Genomic DNA, 25,209 nt, shown 5'->3' with positions numbered 1-25,209 from the left:
GTCCACACACAGTGTCCGCGCTGCAGGATTGTCACAGTTGTGAACTCTGCCCCCAAGACTCTTCTGGGTCCTAGGGGTTCTGTACCGGTCCCTGCATTCTCCTCCTCATTGGGTTGATCTGGCTGCGCTCCGGACTGTGTGACAGGGACAGTACTGACCTCCCACATCAAAGACTGCATAGCCTATGGTGCTCTTGCCAGCCCCCAGGAACACATGAGGCGCTTTGGTGTCCAGGGCCCGATTCAGACAGGGCTGCTGCAAGAATGGCTCCTGTGCAGCCCCGCAATCGCCCCCTGGGGGGCCTGAGGCGGGGTCAGTGAGCACTGAGGGGCCAGGCAGCAGCCAGCAAAGGGGAAAGTGGCCTATAGGGGCCTATAGGGGCCCCTGCCCTGTCCCAGGGTGAGTGGGCAGTACTCCTCTCCGTCCCCGGACACCCTGGACTCTGCTGGAGCACAACGGAAGCCAAGCTGAAGGACAGTATGTGGGCCAGTGACCTTGAGGAGAGGCCCTGCTGGCAGCCTGAGGATCCTGACCTTCCCAGCCGACCCCTCTTGCCCCCCATCCTGGCGCCCCTCCCAGTGGCATCAGGCCAGTGTGCGCACACATCATGTGCCGCTGCCTGCTGCCCCAGTGTCCTTGAGCATGCAGTCCTCTCCCACTCTGGGGGCCCTGCGGTCAGTCACTCATTCCATGGCTCTCTGCCAAGTGAGCATCGGGTCAGCGGGCCTGGGGCCTCAAGGCCTCCCGCACTGACAAGGGACCCAGGGCCTCAAGCCTCATGACCTCATGTGGTGGGACCTTGAGCCCCTGCAAGGAGCAGCGAGGAGCAGGGGCAGAGGCACCAGGGCGCAGCCGGCAACTGGTGGACCCTCATTCGGCCGCCACACCCCAAGAGGGACTCCTGGAAGTGGAAGTTGGAGGGAGCACCCCTGGCCAAGGAGGAGGAGGGTTAGCGTAGTGGATGCTCCTTAAGAACAAGTTTGCTCACAGCCAGAGGCCTCCACGCAGTGCAGACCAGCCTCCTAAGACGGCTGCCTGGGAGAACGTCAGCCTGAGAACAAGGCCCCACCGGCTGACCCTGGGGAGTCCCTGAGCAAGGTGGCTGGGCCGCAGCTGAAGACTGGGTACTCCAATCTCCGCAGGACAGGCTGCCTGTGTGTGCATATGGTGTGCCTACCACACACGCCACTCACCTGTGCTCATACAAGTTCACACCATACACCTGTGTCCACTCATCTGCCCTCACACCATACCGTGTCCACTCAGCTGCACTCACACCATGCTCTGTGTCCTCTCCCCTGCCCTCATCCCATACCCCATGTCCACTCAGCTGTGCTCACACCAGCTCACTCACCTGCGCCCACACATACTGCCTCACACTCCAGCCCAGCTTGCACACATGCTCTGAGCTGCTCTCAACTTCCAGCTCTCTGCCAGGGCAGACATGCAGCTGGCAGAGCCATGTGTTCTCTGAGGTCCAGTGCCATTCAGCTGCTGCTGGGCATCTGGGCAGCGCCCCGTGGCTGAGCAGAGACAGACTGCCCTGGCAACTCTCCTGGGCATAAAAAAGGACAGTCATCACTGTTTTAATTTGCAGTGTGGGGCATGGAATCTTCCAGTGTCTAACACATGAAAGGGGAACAGAAAGACAAGTTTGAAGGACCCTTGGCAATGAACCAAGCCTAACCCAGTGGGACCAGACCGAGAGTGCAGCAGGTGGGGCGCTTGTCTTGCATGTGGCCAACCCAGGTTCAATCTCTGGTACCACATATGGTCCCCTGAGCCCACCAGGAGTGATCCCTGAATGCAGAGGCAGGAGTCAGTACTGAGTATCATGGGTGTGGCCCCAACACTTAAAAAAAAAAAGAATAAAAAGAAGCCCCAAACTATAAATTGCCCTTCTTTTGCCATATGCATCTGGACTCTCCCTGTGTGGGTCAGACTAACCTGGCACGCAGATTAGGGCTAATTGTGGTGGCGGTGAGCCTGACCCCACTTCATCAGAGGTTCGCCTTAGCTGTCCCTCCACTCAGAAACATGGAAAAAGATGAAGCTGGTGTTGAGGCCAGAAGCCTGCAGAAGGAAGAAAGGGGGTCCCAACACCGATGGCCTCAGGGCAAGCATGGCTGGGCAGGGAGAGCATGCTGGCTGCCCAGCCCCATGCCACGTCCGTCCCCCAGTCTGAAGCTACCCTCCCTGTTGCACACAAAACGACGACTGGCAAAGGCATCAGAACAGAGCTGCTTTGGGAGAGCTGCCTTCACCCAGTCCACAGCACTGGTTTGGACGCCACGGCCAGGAAGAGAAACAGGACCCCGATGGACACTACAAATTAGCCTCCGACTTGACTTCTACCCACTCCTCAGAACATCCGGAGACTCCAGGGTGACACCTCAATGACTAACAAGGTCTGGACCTTGCCCCAGGCTCCCGCAGGACACCTTGCCTGCGACCCGCCCCGCCCCCCCACTCGCCCGGGGCCTGCGAAGCTCCACCCGAAGAAGCCTCGCCCCGCCCGCCCACCGTCTGAGCCCTGCCCACCCGGTCCCGCCCACAGGACCCCGCCCCCTGGTGGCCCCGCCCAACAAAGCCCCACCCCTGTCAAAGTCCCGCCCTGCAGAGTCCAGCTCCACCCCCCACCCCGAAGTCCCCCGGACCCGAGCCCAGCCTTAGTCCTACCTGCAAGGACTCGCGGTTGCCAGGGTTTCTGTGATGCGAGCCCAAATGGAGATCATCCTCAAAACCGTGCCCCTCGTCCTCGCTCCTTGCCGTGGAGTGCAGGCGCCCAAAGGACACCGGCCGCGGACCCCGGCTGTTCACTCCCGCCAGATCGGCTTGGAGTGGCGGCGGCGCGCACACGGCGGTTGCGTCACAATCTCTTAAGTCTCGCGCGCAGAAGCCGCCTCAACAGCGCCGCTGGTGTAGTGGTATCATGCAAGATTCCCATTCTTGCGACCCGGGTTCGATTCCCGGGCGGCGCACTTTTTTTCTTCAAAAGTCTAACTGCGAGCAAAGAATCTTCAAAGCAAAAGCGAGCAAGAAGTCCGAAAGGAATACCTATTGCGACGGGGTTAACTGTTTTAGACAGGGACAGTGCCAGGACTACCATGGGCGGCGTGCGGCGGAACTGAGAGGCATTAGCAACCTTGTCCCCCAAACTCCATGCCGCGCCCCCACTCGTGCCTCTCTCGGCTGTGGACCTGTGGGTTCCTTAACACGAGGCGCGCGTCCTCCTGGGAACTGTAGTGTGGGGTGGAGTGGGGGTAACCTGGGCGCTGCAGCCGGACCACAACTCCCAGCGGGCCCCGCGGCAGCCGGACCACAACTCCCAGCGGGCCCCGCGGCCCCGAGCCCGAGGTCTGCTGCGCACTGCCAGACGCCGCAATGCTGGTGGCCGCTGCTGCGGAACGGAACAAGGAGCCCATCCTGCGCGTGCTGAAGCAGTACCTGGACCCGGCCCAGCGCGGCGTCCGCGTGCTCGAAGTGGCCTCGGGATCTGGCCAGCACGCGGCCCACTTTGCACGGGCCTTTCCCCACGCCGAGTGGCAGCCATCCGATGTGGACCAACGCTGCTTGGACAGGTGCGATCGCCAGGCTGGAGAGCGGGCGAGTGGGTGGGCGCTACGGCCAGCCCTGTAAGCCTCCACGGAGAAGGGCTGCAGAGGCACCGCACCCACGCACTGCCTTTCCACAGCATCTTAGCCACCACGCAGCACCAGGGGCTGTCCAACGTGAAGGCCCCCCTATATCTGGACGTGACCTGGGATTGGGAGCAGTGGGGCGGGATCCTACCACAGTCACTGGACCTGCTGCTCTGTATCAACATGATGCACATCAGCCCTCTGAGCTGCACCGAGGTCTGTGGGTGCGGCAGGCCGACCCTGGGATTTGGGGGAGCTGGCATGTTGGATCCCACCACCCCCCGTTGCACTGAACATGATGCAGGGCCATCTGAGTCTCCAACTCCCAGCCCAGGGTTCTCTGGGGGCCTAGGAAAACCACTCATGCCAGTCTGTCTCCCCTTCACCAGGGGCTCTTCAAAGCAGCCGGCCACCTGCTGAAGCCCAAGGCAGTGCTCATCACATATGGGGTAAGTGCTCTCTGCACAGACCTTACCTTGCTCCAGCCTCCTGTAGCTGCGCTCACCAGGCCATTTAGAGCACTGCCTATTCACTGGTCGTAGATCCTGCACCCCTGCATTGCCCCACCCCAGGGACAGACAGGAATGCCCTTTCTTCTTTGGGGCCCTGTACTGGGCAGCCGTGGACCAGCGGGCAGCTTGTGTTGTCCCCACAGCCTTATGCAGTCAACGGGACCATCTCTCCCCAGAGCAATGTGGACTTTGACCTGACCCTCAGATGCAGGTGAGCTGCCCAGTGCGGCCTGGTGCCAGGGCTGTTGGGCTGACCCCTGCGGGTTGGATTCCACCTCCCTCTGCCCTGCAGGAACTTGGAGTGGGGACTTCGGGACACGGCCCTCCTGGAGAGTCTGGGTCTGGCTGCTGGCCTTCCCCTGGAGAGGATGGTAGGTGGGGAGGGCTGTGTGTGGGGTATGTCCTGGGGAGGCAGCAGCTTCTCCAGCCCAGTGTCTCCCCCAGGTGGACATGCCGGCTAACAACAAGTGCCTCATCTTCCGGAAACAGTGATCCATCCCGGATGAGTGCCCTAGGAGCACAAACCCAGACCACTGGCCTGTCGCCTGTCTTCTTGGGACCCAGGAGCCCACGGGATCACTGCCTTGATGGGTCTGGGGGCTCTTGGCTGCTGAGAAGCTGGGAATAAAGTACTGGCTGCTGTGATGCCATGTGTCTACTGCTGGGTGGGCCACATTCCACAGCTCCAGAGGAGTTAGGGTTGGGGGGCCTGAGGGAGCAGCTGCTGGGGAGCTGCAGGCTAGAGAAGGAAGGGAGGGCTGGTCATGCCAGAGCCAAGGTGGCCACACTGCCACCACTGGCTTCTGTCCTTATTCAAGAGGCTTGTGTCTGTGTCCTCAGGCTCCCCAGGGGAGCACTGGGGCTCCCTGAGGGCCCTCAGCTGAAGCTTCACTGCAGATGCAGAAGCGGGAGGGAGGGGGGTGGCAGCACAGCAGGCCTCTAGGAAATCATTTTATTCCACAGGAGACAGGGGTGGGCACACAGGGTGGAGTGGGGGCAGGGAACGGAGGCCCAGGGTGACGATGAGGCTAGACCCAGAAGCAGTTGAGCAGCAAATAGGAGCCTCGTCCGGTTATTTTTGTTGTTTTGTTTTTGTTTGGGGGGTCATACCCAGCAATGCTCAGTGGTGCCATATGGAATGCTGGGGATCGAACCCTGATCGGTTGCATGGGAGGCACACGCCCTCTCAGCCTGTACTGCAGCTCTGCCCCCAGGAGCCTAGTCCTGGAAGCGGTTGAGCAGGACACAAGCCTTCTTCTCCAGCAGCTCTGAGATCTTCTTGACACGCTTCTCACTGGCGGAGCGAACGTAGCTGCCCGCGTCCAGCACAGCCACCCCATCCCGCACATCGCCCATGATGACCAGCGGACCGTCGCCCACTGTCACATTGGGGCAGGGGCAGGTCCAATCCATGCCACGGAGTGTGACCTCCAGGTACTTGGTACCCAGAAAGCGCAGGCCCATCTTGTCATCCTTGAGCACGTCGTCCAGGGCGACACGCGCGATGCCCCCGCTGACCTCCGGCTCCTCCAGCAGTTCAGTGACACGGCCCACAATGGTGAAGTCGCTGCGGCACAGGCTCAGCGCCAGCTTGCTGCGTAGCCGACAGGCACGGCAGGGAGGCACTCGCGGCACGGGGCAGGCATCCTCACAGCTTTCGCGGCTCTCGAAGTTGTTGGCATTGCCGTCGCAGCCGCTGAAGATGAAAGGGTGGCAGTGCTGCAGCAACGGGCTGTAGGCCCAGCGTGGCTCCCAGCCCTGGCATGGCCCCTGCACGGGTGGCAGTGCACAGGCGTCCCCTGGGCCACGTGCACACGCCCGCTGGCATGCGTCGTACGTCTGGAAGCCTGCATCGCAGCTGCGGGCCTGGAAGGTCATGCAGCCCCCGCGCTGCAGGTCATAGTGCCAGAGGACGCGGCCGGAGGGGGGTCCTGCGCAGGCCTGGGGGTTGGGCTGGCAGGCGCTGGTGGGCTCCGGGGCACTGGGGGCCTCCCGCGAAACCACAGACAGCGGGAAGTCGGCGCGCAGCAGGCCCGCGGCGTTGCGCGCGGTGCATGTGTACAGGCCGGCGTCCTCCAGCCGGGCGTTGTAGAGCACCAGCTGCCCGATGCTGGTGACCACCACGTTGCCATACATTTGGTCCGGCCGCATGATCAGGCTCTCCCGCTGGTCGCTCTGTTTCTCCCAGGTCACGGCGGGTGCAGGGCGGCCGCTGACATCGCAGTGAAGACTGGCTGTGCCCCCTACGTGCACGGCCTGCGGGGCGGGGCTGCTGTAGAGGGCCGGGGGCACCGGGGAATCGGCAGGCGTGGGTTGTGCTGTGGCCTCGGGTGGCCCCGGACTGCTGGGCGGCCAGCTGAGCACGTGCTTGCAGGATACCACTTGCAGGCGCAGGCCGCGCAGGCAGGCCTCAGCGTCCATGTAGCAGCGGTTGTAGTAGGTGAGGCCGTCCGAGGCGCACGTGAAGTGGGGCTCCTTCTCGCAGCGGTCCCGGCAGCGGCAGACAGGCTGCCCAGCCCAGATGTCGCAGTCTGAGCCCTGCTGCGCACATGCGAAGCCCTCACAGGAGGCCACTAGGTCAGGCGCATCAGGGACCCCATCACCGTCTGGGAAGCGGGCTGCCACGCAACTCCGAAGCCCGCATACATTCGTGCAGCATCTCTCGGCCCCAGCACAGTCCTGTGGGTGGGATGGGGTCAGCATGGCCTGAGCCCCTTGCTCGCCCCCCAGCCTCTGGAATGCTGAGTTCTCCTCTTGCTGCCCCCCATCAAGACCGGATCTCACCAGGTGAGGAAACAGATCAGCTGAGATGTGCAAACTGCTCAGCCAGCCCCCAACCCCCAGAGTGTGGGGGCCCCAAGTGCATAGCCAGAGCTGTGGGCGCTGACCCTGGGAACAGTGAGTGTCCAGGGAAGGGAGAAGGGGGTCATTCTTCAGACACTTAAAGGGCAAAGCCTGGTGTGTGCCCCGGACTCTCAAATGAGCATAGCTGAGAGCCCCAGTAAGAACGCCAGAGGCAGGGTGGGAGGAGTGGGAAGATGGGGGAGAACATGATGGAGGAAAAGGAGGTGACAGAGGAAGAGAGGGTGGATTCCAGGCAGCAGGAGGAGGGGCAGTGTGGGGGAAGAGCAGAAGGTAGAGGACTGGGAGAAGGGGAGAAAGGAGAAAGAGACTGGGAGGAGTAGAAGGGAGGAGGTATAGGGCAGGTGGGGGAGGGACAGGAGGGGAGGAGTGATCCAGACTCTGTGCCCCCCTACCCCCCGTGTTTTGCAGAGGGGTGTACTACCTATGCCATCCACTCCCTTGCCCACTCACCTGGTCCCTGACGCACTCGCGTTCACAGGTACTCTGGGCATCCACCCACAGGCTCGGGCTGAGCTGGTTGGGGCACACCCCTGGGTGACTCCCCAGTTCTAGCGGGAGACTCGCCCCAACAGTCAGCCCGACGACGAGCAAAAGCTGTAGGGCCGGCATGGAGAACACTGGGGCAGAAGGGCTCACTGGGCTGACTGGCCAGACACCACCTCAGGCCCTTGCTCCCCACCAGCATCCACCCTGCTGGCCTTATGCAATGTCCCTGCTCTGGTGTTCCCGCCACTCCTTGGGCCTCTCTGGCCCCCAAAGGAAGAGGCCACAGCAGATGGTCCCTCCAATGCCCCTGCTTTGAGGGGCTGGGTTCCGCCCCAGGTCTCCACGCGGAGCCCCTGAATGTGGCGCCAACCCCTCCCCCGCCCAGCCCTGTGTGGTCAGCATAGGGCAAGGGGGCGGGGAGAGGAGGGGGCCGGCTCTGACCAGTGTAACCGGAGCTGCTCCTCTGCAGGACAGGGGTCACCACACAACAGGGGCCTGGGCTCAGGGCAGTTCAGTCCCAGGGTCCCCCCCCCGCACCCCCAGACACCAGCCCTGGATTTCCTAAAGTGCTCCTGGCTAGCCCAGGTGCCGTGTTGTCCAGCCCAGTGTGGCGGAGTGTCCCTTGGAGGAGCCCAGATTCACGGGGACCTTTATTTTTGGTTTAAGAAACACTGGGCAGCGCTCAGAGCTTTCCTCTGGCTCTGTGCTCAGGGAATCTAGCGAACACTGGTGAATGAGCTCAAGTCAGTGCATGCTTGTACTACTTTGGCCCCTCCCAAGGACCTTTCTGGGTCACCCTGCCACCTCTCAGAGGCCAGCCCAAACCCGTCCACGGGTTGGAGGCCCCTGGGGCAGCCTCAGGAGACTGGCCTTTCCTTGCCCAAAGCTGATGTGGGGAGGACTCAGCATTTCCAAGGGTCTCCCATGGAACCCAGGCATGGCAGGAAGTGTAGAAGTGGGCTGGGGACAAAAGCCGGTGTCTGCTCAAGATTTAAATCTCAGGGGGCCCCTGAAACACACTCACAGCAAGTGTTCTTAGAGCTGCTCAGGGCAACAGAAAGCCAGGAGCCCAGCTGAAGAGGCCCCTCCTCCACGGGAGGGAACAAGACAAAGGCCGCCTGGAATGAGCCAGGCCCTCTGGGTCAGGCCCCGCAACCTTCCTCTGACCTCTGGCTCTCGAAGCAGAATAGGATGAAGAGCCCCTCTAGTCAGAAATAGACTGAGGGACCCCCGCCCCCCAGATGTAGGGACACCCTTGCCCCCCTCCCCAGGCCCATCCCCGACTCTGGTCAGAGCTTGAGGTTCAGAAGAAAACAGACCTGCCACCAGAAGCTGTGGTCCAGGGGTCACTCCTGCTGTGGGCTGAGTCCCTGCTTCCTCCACAGTGAGTGGCTTTCCCCCTGGAGTGTCCGTGACCAGGTTCGAGTCCTCCCCGCTGTGGCGCCACCCCCACCGCAGCCTGTCAGCCAGGGGTGCCCACCCTTAGGGTTGTCCCTAGGTGTCCTGAGAAACGCAGCACAGACTCGCCATAACAGCCAGTACCCAGCACCATTCACCCACACTAGGCCAGGTCGAAGCTGATCATCGGCACACATGCAGATCTCAGTGACATTTACTGTACAAAGGAAACAGTCGGGAAAGCTCAGCTGCCACGGCTCATGGCAGCAAAGGTAGTGTGGGACGTGCACGCGGGACCCTCCAGGCTGCCCAAGAGTTCATGAAATTTGGTTCGAAGTCCAAAGAAAAGAGCGCTGCTTGGCCCCACCCCACCATGCTCGTGGCATGGCTGATGAGGGTACCAGGAGGGGTGCACACTGCCAGGGGTCCTGCAGCAAGGGGGACCTGACCCGAGATGGGGCCATGGGCAGGAGGTAGAGCTCAGCACCAATGTGGTCGGGCCAGGCCTCCCGCAGGGCTGGCCTCTGGGTCCTCAAGCGGCTCAGTGTCCACCACTGTGGCCAACTAGGTTGTCACTTGGAAATGTGAGGAAACAGCTCTGGGTCGCTCACTCCCAGGTCAGGGACAGAAGCTGCCAAGAATAGGCGCTCGCTCAATAGGCATTCACATGTCCAGACAGTTCCACGGCCTCCCAAGTGACACAGCTGAGCGGGCTGGGTTCACTGATGCCACACCCAGGGGCCGATGAGCTGCCTGAGTCGAGACAGCACTGTGCAGAGGGCACCTGGACACAGTCCCAACAGATGCCCAGAGTCTGCCCACTTGTCTGCCATGGGGGGTCTGTGAATGCAAAGGTCCGCTGTGGCAGCTGTCCCGCCCTCTCAAATGTCCTGACGAGCCTCCCACAGTTGTATATCTGCTCCCTGCTGCCCCCCGGCTATGCAGGAGAGGAAGGCGCTGTCTACAGCAGTCAGATGCTGGGCAGTCAGGGTGGCACGGGCACAGCTGCCTCCTGGCACTTCTTGCTTCTGGCTGCACAGCAGAGCCTCTGCTGTCCTGTGGCACCCGTCCCAGCCGAGACCAGCAGGCCAAGGTGCGTCCCAGAGGACCTGCCTGCTAGGATATCTTGCAATTGCTCCGCGAGCAGTTCTGCGGGGGGCTCTGTGGAGGCCGGATGGACTTGGACCTCTTGAGGCTGTTGCCTTTGCTGCCACCGCCCCCGGCACCACTGGCCAATGAGTAGGAGCGGCCATGCATCATGACAGCATTCATGCCATTGGCCATGGAGAAGGACTTGAGGTGACTCTTGATGGTGACAGGCAACGGCAGCTTGTCGATGAGATGCACGGGTGTGCAGGAGACGATGGCGCGGCAACACAGGTCCTGCAGACTGAACACTGCAGGTGGGAGGGCAGGGCAACGTGTAGAGAGGAGTGGGAGGTAAGTGGCCAAGCCCCAGCAGCAGAGCAGAAGAGCAGGCATGCGGGAGGGGAAACCTGCTCCAACCCTCTCCCCCAAACCAGACACATGTAGGGACCACGCCCCCTGCCCCCCATAGCAGCAGAGGAGACAGCCCCGCTCCCGTGGCCCCATGCACCTCGGTTGGGCCTCCAGATCTTCTCCATGCCATGGCGCATAAGCACGATGCGTGAGAGCTCTGTGAAGGACTCCACCACATTGAAGTTGCAGAGAGGGCTGACCTCGAAGAAGGTCATGCAGTTCTTCTCTGCGTAGGCGCGTGCCTGCTCAGTCGGGACTTGCCGTTTGAAGGCCAAGTGAAGCCGGTTCCCCACCAGGATCCGGGGGACCCCAGGTGCATGCTTGGGGGGCACATGACTCATCAGAAGCAGTAATGTGGAACCCCCCCACCCAAAGCAGGTAGGGCCCTGTCATTCTGTGACCAGATGGGGTCAAGCCAGAAGACAGAAGGTGGAACTCAGACTCCTGAGCTGGGCCCCAGGGCACTGCCCCGAGTTAGCTATGGGGCAGGAGCTGTGTGAACAGGGCTCAAAGCAATACACAACTGGGCCAAGGGCTGAGTGTCAACAGGGGCTAGATGGCATTGGTCCAAGGAGGGGGTGCCCACAGGTTGCTCCTACCTCATCGATCTCCTTAATCCAGCGGTCGATACCGTCAAAGGACCAGCGATTGGTGATGTCGTATACCAGCAGGATACCCTACCAGGGGTCACAGGCATCACCACCAAGGACTTTGAAGCCGGGTCGAAGGGACTCTATTCATAGTCCCACCAGCTCCCAGGCTGCATGGCCAGCAAAGTGGACATGGGGCCTTGGGACTGGCACTTGTGTTCTTGGGTGCCCTCTGCAAGCTCTCTGCTGGCCATGTGCTCCCACTGGGGCAGCCCAAGTCTCACCGTGACCCTTCAGAGCAAGTATACAGGGGCCTGGGCTGCTCCTGGCAGCAGCTGTGGGGCCATAGTCATTCCTGGGCATGGAAGCCCACAGGACTCACCCTTACAGTGAGAAAGGCCCAACAGGGAGCAGTTCCCACATGGAGCTCAGCTCTGGCTGACTCCATCGCCCCTAGGCCGCAGCCATAATTCACCACACCCTCCCATGCAGCTGGATGGAGGACAAAAATGCAACTGAGACCAAAAGAAAACGAAGAGCTGGAACCCTATTCCCTGACAATGGCTGCCAGGGGGCTGAGGTCTGGCTTTAGCATACCAGTCACTGGATCTTGTGATGAGAATGAGGCTGCAGGGAGAGGCATATGGTCCCAGAACACAGAGCCAGGAGCAGGCCTGAGCACTGCCAGGTGTAGCCCATGGTCAAGGAATCCCTTGACCGGGCAAACACCACAGCTGCGGCAGCAAACACTGTTCAATCTGAAGCACCAGCCGCTTTAAGATTTCAGGGACCCTTGATGTTGTTGCTGGAGCCAAGAGCTGCCACATTCAAGGGTAACGAGGCCTCAGTTCAGGAAGATGGGCCTCAGGCACTTAGCAGCTGTTAAATATCTGAGCCTCTGGGCCTGAGAGCTAGGACAGCAGAGCGGACAGCTGCCTTACACTCAGCAGAACTGGGTTCAATCCCCAGCACCCCATATGGTCCCCCAAGCCCACCAGGAGTGATCCCTGAGCACAGAGCCAGGAGTAGACCCTGAGCACCACTGAGTGTTGCCCCCAAACGAAAACCAACAAAAAAGTCTTCCCAGTGGTCTGGTCCACAGCAGAGGGCGCATCTCTGTGGGCCCTGCCAGCAGACACACAACGCATACAAGAACATCACATTTCCTCACAGAGCACACACTCACAGACTCATACTCATACACACACACGTGCACAGAGCAGTCTGGCAGTGCAGTGACCATGTGTCACCTTGAGAACTGAAGCAGGCCTTACCTGTGCGCCCCTGGAGTAGGATCTGAAGATGGTGCAGAACCGGCCCTGGCCTGACGTGTCCCTGAAACACAGGAGGGGCAGGTGCTGAGGGTGTCAGACCCGGAGGGGACCAGCATCCTCACAGTGAATGGTGGCTGGGAGTGGAATGGAGATAGGGTTTTCCTGGTTCACCAACACATTCTGCTCCCTCAGCTGCTCCGCCCCCAGCACCCACATAACAACTCACCAGAGCTCCAGCTTGACTCTCCGGCCGTCCAGCAAGATGGTGGTGGTCTTGTAATCAATCCCTGCAAGCAAGCAGAGGGGGTGTAAAGTGACCTGTGCACTCAACCGGCCAAGACTCACCCACTAGGCTTGGTCCCTGAAGCCACGGAGAGCTGGGCCAGCTACATCATCTTTCCCAGAAGGCCTGGTTGGCCTGGGACTCTGGCCCAAGGAAGGTCAGTGTAGGGCCCAGCACACCTAGATGTCAGCCAGCAACACAAAGTCTTGCTCTCAAAGGTGCCCTGTTCCCAGGTGCCAGGATGCACATGCGAGGACTTTCAGACACCACTCCCCTAGAAGGCTCTGTGGAGCCGAGTTCACACTCAGGATTCCCCTTTCTGGGTTCTTATGGATTTAGCAGTTTTGGAAGTAAAATAGCTTTAGAGAAATATGGAAAGGGAGAGAAAGGATGGGAGACAGAGCAAGAAGAGGGAGAGAGGGAGAAAAAGAAGAGGAGGAAGGGAGAGAGGGGAGGGTACAGTTGTGTTTGTAGAGGGTGGGGCCACACCTGGTGGTTCTCAGGGGCACATCTGCAGTGTGGAGAACTAAACCCAGGTGAGCAGTGAGTGAGCTTGGCTAAGTGCCTTAAGCCCTGTATTGTCTCTGGTCCCCATTTTAAAAAACAAACCAAAAATGATTTCAACATTAGCTGGTAGGGACAGAAGCAGAGAACTACCTTCACTTACATGTAAGATCTTTGTGGTCAGAGAGGCAGGACAGGGTTACAGCACTTGCCTTGCATGCAGCTGACCAGGGTTCAATCTCAGGCACTGCTTATGGTTCCCGAGCCCCCAGGAGTGATCGCTGATCCAGATCGCAGAGCCAGAGTGCAGAGCCAGGAGTCAGCCTGAGCACTGCCAGGTGCGGCCCCAAACCAAAGATGCGTAGCCAACCACTTATCAGGGCAACGTGAACCCATGTGAGAGGCCACTCGGGTCATGATGCAGCTCCACAGATAGGCAGTGTAAGCTGCCAACAGGCATGGGAAATGGTGCTGCTGCCCAGAGGAAACCAGCCCAGCAGATTCTCAAAAGAATCCTGAGTTACCCTAGGGTTGGAAAGGCCACAGGCAGGTCTGTCTGTCCCCAGAGACATGGGAGCAGTGACTCAGATGCATCCACATCTATGAATCCGTATTCCCAACAACCACACCACAACAGTCCAAATGTGTCCAAGGTAAGCGCCTTAATCACTTGCCTATCTCTGTGGCTCTCATGATGACTTCTTAACTTTTTAAAAACCCAAAGCGAGGACAAAAACTGAGCAATAAAAGACAAGAATGAAACAAGATGGTGGTGATGGCTTTCCTTATGGTCCACTGACTTGGGCAGGGCAATTTACTCCCACTCCGCTCAGTGATCACTCCTGACATGTGCAAAGCAAGTCGCCCTGTCCACTGTACTCTCTCTTCAGCACTCCCCTTGCATTTTATTAATTTTTTTTCTTTCTTGGGCCACACCTGGCGGTGTTCAGGAGTCATTCTGGCTCCGAATTTAGGCATCACCCCTGGGGGTGCTCAAGGGACCATATGGGTTGCTGGGGATCGAACCTAGGACAGCCACATTCAAGGCAAGAACCCTGCCCTATGTACTACAGCGCCAATCCCTTCCCCAAGCACCTGAAACTGGAAAAGCTAGTCCGAGAATCAGGGAGGAAACCATCTCCAGCAGGTTCTTCCTGTTGGGCAGCTCACCAAAGGGCAGGGACTACAAGGAGCCCTCACTGACTCCAGCTGCAGCACTGGCAGAGCTCCACCCACACGGCCTCCTCTGGAAACAAGCATGATGTCCAAAGTGCAGGGTGAGGTGCCACCACAAACAGCTAGGTTGAGCAGTCAGGGAGGGAAGAAGCTCTTACTACAGTCACTAAGATAGGCCTGGGAGCAAACAAGGAAGGCCCAGAAGCAGCGGCTCCACAAGCCAGGCAGTCCAGCCCAGGTGCAAGGCCCCTGCCTAGCCCTCAAGCACCCTCACCCTTGTGCCCACAACTGGGGAATGCGCCTCATGCCAGCATATAGTGGGGACAGAGAAGGAGCTTCAGCACCACACAGGCCAGGCCTGGGTGGCACTCAGAGGAGGCAACACTGAGCAATGTCCCTAGGAATGGTCCCACTTCCTGGCATTGTTGCCCCTGGCCTCTGCTCTTTCTAGGAGAGTGAGGGATACCGAGAGGGCCCCCTCACAGAGCTGAAGGGTCATGACAGAAAAGGGTCACTGAGGTGCGCAAGTAAACAACGGCTACTTGTCACAGCTCTCATATTTGTGGGGCTCCTCGGTGCTGCAGGGACCTGTGGTTACTCTGGCAATACTGAGCCTGGGACTCTCTCTGATGGTGTGTGCTGGGCTACCAAGGCCACTCAGGGTCATGCTCAGAAGGCCATGCGGTGCTGGGATCAAACCACATTCAAGGCCTGCATCTCCTGAGCCCTTACATCACCATAACTACCCCCATGACCACTGTCAGGCCATATCTTCTGGTCGTCAGGCGCTCTGTGCTTGGGAGTCATTCAGAGAGCTGCTCAGGGGACCACGAGATGCCATGAATGGAATCCAGGCTTCATGCACATGAAGCATATCATTTTCTGTGATTACTTAGACTGAACACAGGATCAAGGAGACAGCTCATGCACTACCAGCAAGAGGTCTGGGCTCGATTCCCTGTACCAAATGGTCTTGGGAGCACTGTCAGGAGTAACAAGTACTGAATACTAATGCTATGAGAGCGTGGTGCCCTCATAACAAACAAGAAACAGAAAAAAAGAACTGAACACAAACAAAAGACTGGGCCCTGGGGAATGGCTCACAATGACTGGGGTGCCAAGCTGCGTGCCGGTATAAGGGCATGCATGTGCCCACCAGCACAGCAAAGACAAAACCACAATGTGGAGCAAATGGAGCTCCCAGATTCTCCTGGTGGAATGGAAATGACTCAGCTAGTATGGAAAGCTGCTGGGGAACACTGTTAACTCTCTTCATCCTTGGGGAACAATGCAAGACCACCACCCTCCCCACCCCAGAACCATGAGTAGTGCCAGACCCTGTAGAGACTGTTTTCTTCTGTACATGCCTATTTACTTTATTTTTGTTGTGCAGTGGGGGGCTTCTCTCAGTTAAGCTCAGAGGAACCTGCAGTGCTAGAGAAAACTTGGAGTGGGGGCTCCAGTCCTGAGCCCTCTCCCAGCCTATCATTTCCATGTTTGTTCATCTTCAGCTGTGGTGGCCATTCTCCAGCTGCAGTACTCACGCGTATCTGCTGTGGTGTACTGTAGTCTGGGGGATCACACAGAGCAGCAATGCTGGAATCACACTTGGGTGCAGGAACTGAACTTTCAGCCCCATACTTGCATGGCAGGTGCTCTGCCCAGGCTTCTGACTAGCAGATGTCTTATTCTGGGCCTTGTCCAGCAGTACTTGGTGTTATTTCCACATGGTACGGGAGGTCAAACTCGGGCCTCTGGCACACAAAGCATCTTCCTAACAGGCCTTTTGCTGAGCAGATTGGATCGCTACACTCAGGTGGCCACGCCTCACGTTGGGGACAGTACAGTAGTCTCCACAGCCACAAGTGACATGCGCATGTTTGTGATGAAGGGAGAGCCACCTGGTGATAGATGGTTAAGGAAGTGGAAGGCGCCTAACATCCTTCAAAATGCCATCCTTGTCTATGTGGCAGAGTACATTTCCAAGGGGACCTGATAGCAATCTATTATGATCTCTTCCCGCCTTGAAAATCCCACCTCCGGGACTGCAGAAAGACTTGGAAAGGAGCACCCCTGGCTCTGCGAGTATTCCTAGAACACCGTGGGGTATGGCCCCCAAACCGAAATAAATACATGTGCATAACTTCCTGCAAAGTCCCATTTTTCCAAGTTTGTCTACAATCCTGCCCTATAAACTTTTATACCATCTTCCTCCTGCTACACCCTTAGCAGAGCTGTGCTGATGCCTGGGCAATTTCCCTAGCTGGGTCCAGTCTTAATGCCTAGGACAGGGCTCAATTCTAACAGAAAGGAACACCTTTGAAGGCTCTAGATTTGTGTTGCCAAGTTCCTAGAGACAGCCACACACACTCCTCACCACACCTCCTCACAAATGTCGACCCCCCCATACCCACAAACACTCTCACAACGCCCCACACAACACACAATCACACTCATACGGGGCTGGAGTGATAGCACAGTGAGTAGGGTGTTTGCCTTGCATGCGGCCGACCCAGGTTCGATTTCCAGCATCCTGTATGGTTCCCAGACCACTGCTAGAGTAATTCCTGAATGCAGAACCAGGAGTGACGCCAGTGCACTGCCGGGTGTGACCCATAAAGCAAAACAAACAAACAAACAAACAAACAACCCCAAACTCACACACTCACAAACCACCATACACCCCCATACTTCACTCACACTCATTCACACCCCACACCCCCATGCCAACATTTACACACTTATATACAAACCCACACCCTCAGACACACTCCACTCCATACACTCCATGCAACACCACAAATACACAACTCATACACATACCCTCACAACACCTCCCACAAAACACCCATACTCACACCACAACCATGCTCCCCCACTCACATACACGCATATACATCTCACCCACTCTCACCCCCCACACTCACTTGTCTCTGATACTGCCCTCTATGAGTGTGATGAGAATTAAGTCACTGAATTTCCCTTCCAGTGAGTTGCTGGTGGTCCTGGTGCTGATGATCAAAAAGCCCAAACTCCCACATGCAAAGCATGTGCTATAGCCCTCATTCCATATAAGCTTCTAATTACACATTGGTTCATATCTTTCTTATTTGGTGGTGGAATTAGGGCCACACCTGGCTGTGTGCTCATTCCTGGTGGGCTTGGGGGACTATATACGATGCAGGGAATTGAATATGGATCAGCCACATGTAACATAAGCAGTTAAGCCCAGTACGGCTTCTCCAGTCTCTGGTCCATGTCTTTCTTTAGACTCTCCTCTGATCCTGGTCAAGTGACTTGAATCGGGACAATACCCCCAATAATGACACCACCACCAAATTGTTCCCACTCAGCAAGGGATCCAGACACGGCTGCTCTGGACCCAGATCGGTGCTCACTCCAGAGACGGCAAAAGCCACATGTGAAGAGTGGGTGTGCACACGAGCTGGAGCTTGTGTCAGCACCTAGAAACGCTTGATGCCTCCCACAGGGGCCCCATGTCAGGGGCCTGTGCACAGACTCGAAGGATGGGGGCTCCCTGTTTCTTTGGCTGTTTTGAGGCATGGCTTTCTGGGCTCAGAGCCCGCTCCTGGTGGTACTTGAGGAACTGTATGTGGCAGGAATAGATGGTGCACAGCCTGAGTAGGCCCCATGCATGTCAAGTCCCTTCCTGGCTGTACTATTTTCCCAGTCCCACACTCTATTTCAATGTGTACCTGAGACCCACACTCAGGAACATGCCTCCTCCCTGGAAAAAGTGTCTCCACTGCAGCCTACTTGGAACCCAATTCCTCTGCAGTGGTTCTCTGGACCTAAGCACACACAAAACCTGAACACACTGTTCCTCCAAAGTGCCTTCAGTCCTGCCAACCCTCAGCCCTATTGCCCAGTCCTCCCTCAAGGGGTCTCACAGACCCGACCAGCAAGCACTCATCTTCCCTTGGCCCACGTGACAGCAGTGCCACCCCAGAATGAACGCCTATGATGACCCAAAGGCTGCCGGAGCCTACTCTCCCCCAACTGCTCTGCACATAGCCAGCACCGTGCAGGGCCCAGCTTCAGGTGCCAGTGCCCCACTGTCCTCCCGCTGGGTCCCTGGTTACTACTACTTCCAACTGTCAGGTTCACCTTGCTCACAGCTCAGGCTTTGCCCCATCAAAACCCTATCGACCAGGACACTCCTGACCACTGTGTTCAGGTGCAAACTGGCCTGACCCCATGTTCACCTGACCCCAAAGGAGCGAAGGGTTCAGGTCTCTCCCCACCCAGGGAGGCTGTGCTGCCAGGCCCCTCTGCACTGCCAGGCAGCAGCTGCACAGTTGGGGCCAGAATCACTCCTGAATCTCTCTGAGCTGTCCCCTAGCCCTCTTGCTTTCTTCCTGCAGCTTTCTCCAAACTTTTTTTTTGGGGGGGGGGAGGGTGGCTTGGAATTACACCCAGAAGTTCTAGGGGTTACTCCTGGCTCTGCACTCATGAATTACTGCTACAGTGCTTGGGGGACCATAAGGGATGCCAGGACCGACCCAGTTGGCGTGTGCAAGGCAAACGCCCTATCCACTGTACTATTGCTACGGCCCCTTTCTCCAAACTCTTGACCGAACAATGTCCTGGTCCACGGATCCCTACAACACAACACAACACAACACAACACACCTCCAAGACCTGTCACTCAACCAGGTACAGCAAATCTTCAGCACTCCCCACAGGCTGCCACGAAACTCCATAGCCACCACAGGCTCAGGCATACTAGTTCTTTGAGGACCCACATTATCACTCAGGATGATAATGTGAGTGATAATCCAATGAGAACAAGAGAGGAAGTGCCCACAGTACCCTTCCTGCTGCTCGTCCTCCACCGCTCAATCTCCTGAGAACGTGGTTCTATTCCCTTGACTGTCCACATCACATTTCCACAGACAGCAATGTCCTGCGACACCCCCAGTCTGCGATCTCCACTCTGCACTACCCTGTGGCTGAATGACCCACATGGGATATAAGCAAGGAACAGCCTGTCTAAACTGTCCTTTTTCTTTTCAAGGAGGTTGAGGGGTGTCACACCCAGAGTTACTCCTAGCTCTGCATTCAGGATGCAGAGGGACGCTGGGGACCATAAGGGATGCTGGGGATGGAACCCAGGTCGGCCACTGTAAGACAATAGCCTACCTGCTGTGCTATTACTCTGGCACCTGTCCTGGTGTTGGAACCTCCAAATGCACATTCAGTCTATGAGTGGCTTGTGGTGGCTTTCAAGAAACTTCTCTGGAAACCTTGATTTGCTGCCCTGGTCTGTGGGAGCTCTCTGCTAGGCAAGGAATTTGCCTTACATGTGGCTAACCCCAATATAGTCCCCAGAGTCCTACAGGAGTAATCCCTGAGTGCAGAGCCAGAAGTAAGTCCTGAGCACTGCTATGATCCCAAAACAAAACAAAACAGAAGAAGCCAAAGGGGCAGAAAAGTGCAGGGAGGAAGGAGAGAAGCTTCTCAGAGACACAAGAAGACACACAGGCACAGCACCCAGGAAGCCTACCGAGCAGTAGAGCTGTCATGAGAGTAACACTTGAGGCTGCTGCACCCCCACCACTCCCAGTGCTGGGATCCTGTCTCAGTGGCCATGGATAGAGGAGGAAGCTGGAGAGCAATGCCAGGCCGAGCTCAGAGACCAGGTTCCCAGTGATCATATCTGTTAGCTGGGCTGGTGACCCCAGGCCAGTACTGTGTCCAGCACACATTCTGCCCAGCTGAGAAAACAACCCCCAATAAATCAACCGAGAAAGCGAGCGCAATCCAGACGCACATGCAAACAGGCACAAAAAGAACATGCATGACAGTTACCACCACGAGAAACATGGGAACACATGGAGCACAGCGCAGCTCATTCCCTGGGAACAACTGGTTAGCTTCTCCAGGTACAGGTGTGCCTGGTCACTGCTGGGGACAAAGAGCCGACAAGGCATCAGCAATGCCAACACTGGAGATGCCAGCTGAGGGAGCAAAGTGGCACTTGTGGGTTCCCTGGGGGTTGACTACTTCCCTGGGTCAGAGTCAGACACAGGGTCAAGGGACTGCAAAAGCAAGACCCTACTTCCATCCTAGCACTGCAAGGCACTGCACTGAGCACCCACAAGACTTGGCATTGAGCCATTCAGTCCAAGTGTCCAAGTAAAGCTGGGAGTGGCCCCTGGAGCCCTGAGTAGTGCATGGGAGACTCACCGTCACCCCAATAAGACTTCCTGCTGGGGCCAGAGTGACAGTATAACGGGCAGTGTGCTTGCCTTTCACTTGGTCACATGAGGTTCAATCTCAGGCATCCGATAAGGTCTCCTGAGCACTGTCTGGAGTGATCCCTGAGCGCAGAATTGGAAGAAGCCCAGAGCACCACTCGGTGTGGCCCCAAACCAAGAAACAGAAACAAAAACAAGATTTCCTGTTCCATGATAACTCTCTAAGATTATCAGTGAGAATCTAAGGAGGTGGGTCGGGTTACACATGGGGCAAGGGCACCCAGCCTTCTCCCAGGGCCCAGACACGCAGGCCAGGATATCTTGTATAGCCCTGCCCACTGCACTCCAATTCTCCATGCCCAGATTCAAAGGATGTGCATGAACTGTCCAATAGGCAGCAGATGGAGAGAGGGCTCCTGCCCACAGACTCATTCTTGCTGACCTGCGCTCGAGTCTTCCCAGATGAGCATGTACCTTCAGTGCTTCCTGTCGTCATCCAACCCTTGACATCAGGGTTCGCAGGAGCAAGGCACAGAGGTGAAAGCTGCCTGGCCAGGACACTCACCACAAGGGTGAAGCCAGAGCACAGGGTGCCTGCTGGGTGGTCCTGCATCTACACAAGGCCCGAGTCAGCAGAGACAAAGGGTCTGAGGAGTCTGTTGTGGCAGAACTCACAAAACACGTGCACCGCTCCTTCCAGTCTGCTCAGCCCAGAGTCCGTCACTCTGAAGCACCATTCCCCAGAGACGGCCAGGGGACATGCATGCAGTGCCCTGCACTGCCCCTGAGAAAATACCGACCCTCCTTGAGAAAACGGAGCCAAACCTTAGGAAACAAGTTTCCAAAGAGCCCACAGGGGGCTCCCACGGGTATGACCACAAATCACAGGCTCGCAAGGCTTGACTAGAGAGGTGAGTAGAGAGGTGGCCCTGAGAGTCAGGACAGATCCACACATTCCCACACCCAGTGGGGGCCTCCAAAGTCAGGATGGCACCACACACTCCCATAGGCGAGAGGGTTGCAAGCCGGGATTGTGCCACCCACGCCTGCACTAGTGAGGGTCCACACATCACACACTTCCACAGCCGGGAGGGTCTCAGAGGGTCAGAGTCAGGGCAGCACCACACAATCCCCCCCGTAAGGATCAGGGTCAGAGTCGGGGCATCACCACACACACACACACACACACACACACACACACACAGAGCCAGGAGGATCTCAGAGTCGGGACATCACCACACTCCTGCCCGCTGAGCGTCAGAGTCGGACATCACCACACTCCGGTACGGTGAGGGTCAGAGTCGTGACATCACCACAGTCCGGTGCAGTGAGGGTTAGAGTCGGTACATCAGCACATTCCCGCCCGGTGAGGGTCAGAGTCGGACATCACCACTGTCCGGCCTGGTGAGGGTCAGAGTCGGACATCACCACGGTCCCGCCCAGGGAGGGTCAGAGTCGGGACATCACCGCACTCTCGCCCGGCGAGGGTCAGAGTCGACGGCACCACACTCCCGCCCGGCGAGGTGACTCAGGCGCAGCAGGTGCCTCCCGGCCCGCCTGGCTGCCGGTGCCCCGGCGGAGGGCCTCGCCGGCGCAGACGGACCGAGAACACCGTGAGGATCCCTCGACACACGGCGCGGCCGAGCGGCCCGGCCCCGGGCCGGCGCCGGACACTCGCGGCCAGTCCGCGCCTCCCCGCGCCGCCCGGAGGGACACCCCGGGCCGGGCGCGCGGGACGTGCCGCTCACAACAAAGGCCGCCGCGGCCGCCGGGCTCGGGCCCCGCACTCGCCGCCGCGCGCCGCCCGCACGCGCCCCCCGCTCACCGTTGCTGTAGGCGTACGGCGACTCGGCCGCGCCGTCCTGCAAGCTCTCGAGGATCTCGCCCTTGCCCACGTCGCTGTCGCCCACCAGCAGGAACTTCAGCAGGTAATCGTAGCTCTTGACCGGGCTGCCCTGCGTCCCCATGCTTCAGGCGCGCGCGGGCCGCGCCCGCATGCCTCGGCCCGAGCCCGCCGCTCGCGCGCTGCCGCCGCCGCCGCCGGGCCACACACCTGCGGGGGCGCGGGTCAGCTCCGCCGCCGCGCGCGCCCCCGCGCCGCCGTCTCGCTCCCAGCCCACCTCGACGGGGCCTCGCTGCTTCTCGCCTCTCCTCGCCCGGCCCCGCTCACCTCAGCGCGGCCGCCGCCGCCCCGCCGCTTCCCGCACCGCGCCGCGCAGCCCCGCCGTCCGCCCCCGGCCCCCGCGCGGCCATTGGCCGCCCACAGCCTCCCTCCTAGACCCATTGGCTCAGGGGCACGTCCGTCACGGCCTCTCCGCCTCCGCCGTTTCCCACACAGCGCTGCGAAGCCCCAGCTGCCCCGCCCCATCGCCGCCCGGCCCGCCTCCTCACGGTTGCCATTGGCTGTTCGCCCGCCCCTTTCCTACGTCCATTGGTCGGTACACACGTCGATTACGATCGTCCTGCCCTCACGACTTCGCACACAGCCTTGCGGAGATTCCGGTCTCACGCCTCATTGCCGTCGCCATTGGCCGCTCGCCTCCCGAGTTTCCGGAACCACTGGTCCACTTGTCAGTCAGTCAGAACCCACCCCACCCACTCCTTCATTGCGTCCAGGAGTGACTGCAAACTCCTCCCACCACAGCCTACTCCATCCACTCCCCGTCACGATTGGCCAACGCTTTATCCTCCTGGAATTATTGGGCTAGCTGCACTTCGATCACGGTCCTCTGGGCACGCCCACTCGACTGTACGCCCGCCCCTTTCCTAACCGCTCACCAATCAGGAGCTTGGAGCCGGGTTGTTTGCATACGCCCCTTTCCTCGCCGCGGACACGGGCAGGATGCGGACGTTCCCCTGGGAGAGATGACGCGGCTGGGCTCCTGGCGCACCAACCCTTGAGCTAGCGACGCCCTAGAGGCGGCGGTGGGGTCAAGGGTGGCGAGACTCTAGGAGGTGGAGAGGCTGGGCTTCCGTTCTGGGTCGGAGGTGCGGGGACCAGGTGAGGTGGGCGGGCTGGAGATGAGACGGGTCCAGGTGACTAGGGGACCAGGTGGATGACAGGTTTGGAGGCGCCGGCCTGCAAGCACGACTGCGATGGATCCACTCTGTAGGTGATGTCCCACCCCCTCGTCCTGTAGAGCCCTGATAGCCTAGAACCTGCGGCCACTTGCAGGCCTCCAAGGGCTGGCAGCACAGACTTGCGCTGCCCCGGGTGTCCTGGGCAAGGATGGAGGTCACGAGGGTTGGGGGACCCCCAAGTATCAGAGAATTTGTAGCACAGCTCGGCCCTGGACCCTGGGCTCTACGCCCCGGTCCAGCTCCTGTATTTTTTTTTTTTTAACGCAGGATGGTGAAACATTCTTTTATTTTTATTTTGCTTTTTGGGTCACACCCGGCGATGCACAGGGGTTATTCCTGGCTCTTGCACTCAGGAATTACTCCTGGCGGTGCTCGGGGGATCATCTGGAATGCTAGGAATCGAACCCAGGTCAGCTGTGTGCAAGGCAAACACCCTACCCGCTGTGCTATCGCTGCAGCCCCCAGCTCCTGTATTTTTATGGGTCTTTGGGACACACCTGGCCTTGCAGTGAGGGGAGGTGCATGCCAACAGGAGGCTGCCACAAACTGCTCCGACACTCCATCGTGTAGCCCTACTCAGACCACTTCACAGAGATCCAGTGTATTTTTTAGAAGTGATAAAATGGCTCAGAAAAAAGTTATTGACATAAAAAAAACGAATATGTTATCAGGTGGAAGGAAGACACTGTACTTGCGGTGATGCTGAGGGGAGACAAGAGGGAGCTGGACTGGGGCTGGAGCGATAGCACGGGGGTAGGGCATTTTGCCTTGCACGTGGCCGACCTGGGTTCGATTCCCAGCATCCCATATGGTCTCCTGAACACCACCAGGCATAATTCCTGAGTGCAGAGCCAGGAGTAACCCCTGCGCATTGCTGGGCATGACCCAAAAAGAAAAAAACAAAAAACAGAGGGAGCTCCACACAGCACTGTTGGGTGCCCTCCAACAAGCCCCCGGGCTGAGCTCCAGTAAGCTAGTGTGGTTCTCTGCTGGTGGCCTTCCTCAGCACCTAGGGCAGTGAGCCTAGAGTGAGGACCGGATGGCCAACCATCACAAAGCAGGAACCCAGATGCAGGGAGAAGGGAGAGGGGTGGGTAAGTGACCTCTCCTGGTGGCTAGGGGGACCTGTGTCTCTTGGGCCACCTCTGGTGCTGGGCCTGGGCTGGGCCTTGGAGCCAGGCAGGCAGGCAGTACAGTCCTGGAGAGGGCAATGTGAATGCCATGCAGAGGGCCTGGTCAAGAAGCAAACCGTCACACCTGCAGCAGGAACCCAGAGGCAGGATGAAGGTCACATGTGAGGTGCTGCAGGACACACAAAGCACCAGGACAGAGAGGTGTGGGGGCCACTGCGGTGTTCAGGTTGTGGCATCTGGTGACAGGGGCTGTTCTCTACTAGCTCCAGGGCCCAGTCCCGCCTACCAGGACCCTCTGATAGAGGCAACCAGAACCAGAGGTATTGCCTGGAGAGTCTCGGGTGACGGGAGAACTACAGTCAGCTCACCTTGCCCCCAGAGCTGGCAGTATCCTCCAGCCAGAGCCAGGACTAGGCCTAAAACAAGCCCTGGTGTTCCACCCCCAGGGACACCTCAGGGGTGGGGTCTTCTCCAGGAAAACAAGGAAGCAGGTTACTTCAGACAAGCCAGGACAAGAGAGCGGGGGGCAGCAGCAAGACAGAAAC

At 58.6% G+C, this 25,209-nt stretch overlaps 3 protein-coding genes and 1 non-coding gene across 6 annotated transcripts; 2 read left to right on the top strand and 2 right to left on the bottom strand.

Annotated features, from left to right (window-relative positions):
• Positions 1–2,910: 2,910 nt before the first annotated feature.
• TRNAG-CCC (transfer RNA glycine (anticodon CCC)) lies at positions 2,911–2,981 on the top strand. The gene has a single exon. It is a non-coding gene; the product is annotated as a tRNA-Gly (tRNA).
• Positions 2,982–3,317: 336 nt separating this feature from the next.
• METTL26 (methyltransferase like 26) lies at positions 3,318–4,798 on the top strand. 2 transcript variants are annotated; one of them, XM_056135165.1, is made up of 6 exons: positions 3,320–3,581; positions 3,695–3,857; positions 4,031–4,090; positions 4,297–4,364; positions 4,446–4,524; positions 4,598–4,798. In XM_056135165.1, exons 1-6 carry the CDS (start codon positions 3,385–3,387, stop codon positions 4,643–4,645), a joined length of 615 nt encoding a protein of 204 aa, XP_055991140.1. In that variant the 5' UTR covers positions 3,320–3,384; the 3' UTR covers positions 4,646–4,798. The 2 variants fall into 2 exon arrangements, with proteins under 2 accessions (XP_055991141.1, XP_055991140.1); XM_056135166.1 differs by lacking the exon at positions 4,031–4,090 and having other exon boundaries at positions 3,318–3,581.
• A 489-nt stretch (positions 4,799–5,287) lies between these two features.
• WFIKKN1 (WAP, follistatin/kazal, immunoglobulin, kunitz and netrin domain containing 1) lies at positions 5,288–8,027 on the bottom strand. Its single transcript, XM_056135169.1, has 2 exons — positions 7,469–8,027; positions 5,288–6,832 (listed from the first exon to the last, which is right to left on the bottom strand). Exons 1-2 carry the CDS (start codon positions 7,625–7,627, stop codon positions 5,372–5,374), a joined length of 1,620 nt encoding a protein of 539 aa, XP_055991144.1. The 5' UTR covers positions 7,628–8,027; the 3' UTR covers positions 5,288–5,371.
• Positions 8,028–9,084: 1,057 nt separating this feature from the next.
• Positions 9,085–22,672, bottom strand: RAB40C (RAB40C, member RAS oncogene family). 2 transcript variants are annotated; one of them, XM_056135164.1, is made up of 7 exons: positions 22,621–22,672; positions 22,276–22,503; positions 12,493–12,553; positions 12,267–12,327; positions 11,002–11,079; positions 10,500–10,722; positions 9,085–10,299 (listed from the first exon to the last, which is right to left on the bottom strand). In XM_056135164.1, the coding sequence occupies exons 2-7, from the start codon at positions 22,415–22,417 to the stop codon at positions 10,019–10,021; spliced, it is 846 nt and encodes a 281-aa protein (XP_055991139.1). In that variant the 5' UTR covers positions 22,418–22,503; positions 22,621–22,672; the 3' UTR covers positions 9,085–10,018. The 2 variants fall into 2 exon arrangements, with proteins under 2 accessions (XP_055991139.1, XP_055991138.1); XM_056135163.1 differs by having other exon boundaries at positions 22,276–22,659.
• Positions 22,673–25,209: the final 2,537 nt, after the last annotated feature.

This window comes from Sorex fumeus, unplaced genomic scaffold (assembly GCF_029834395.1).
Source record: "Sorex fumeus unplaced genomic scaffold, SorFum_2.1 ptg000110l, whole genome shotgun sequence".
Lineage (NCBI taxonomy): Eukaryota > Metazoa > Chordata > Mammalia > Eulipotyphla > Soricidae > Sorex > Sorex fumeus.
Note: the sequence above shows the minus strand (reverse complement) of the source record. Positions and strands in the feature narration are given on the sequence as shown.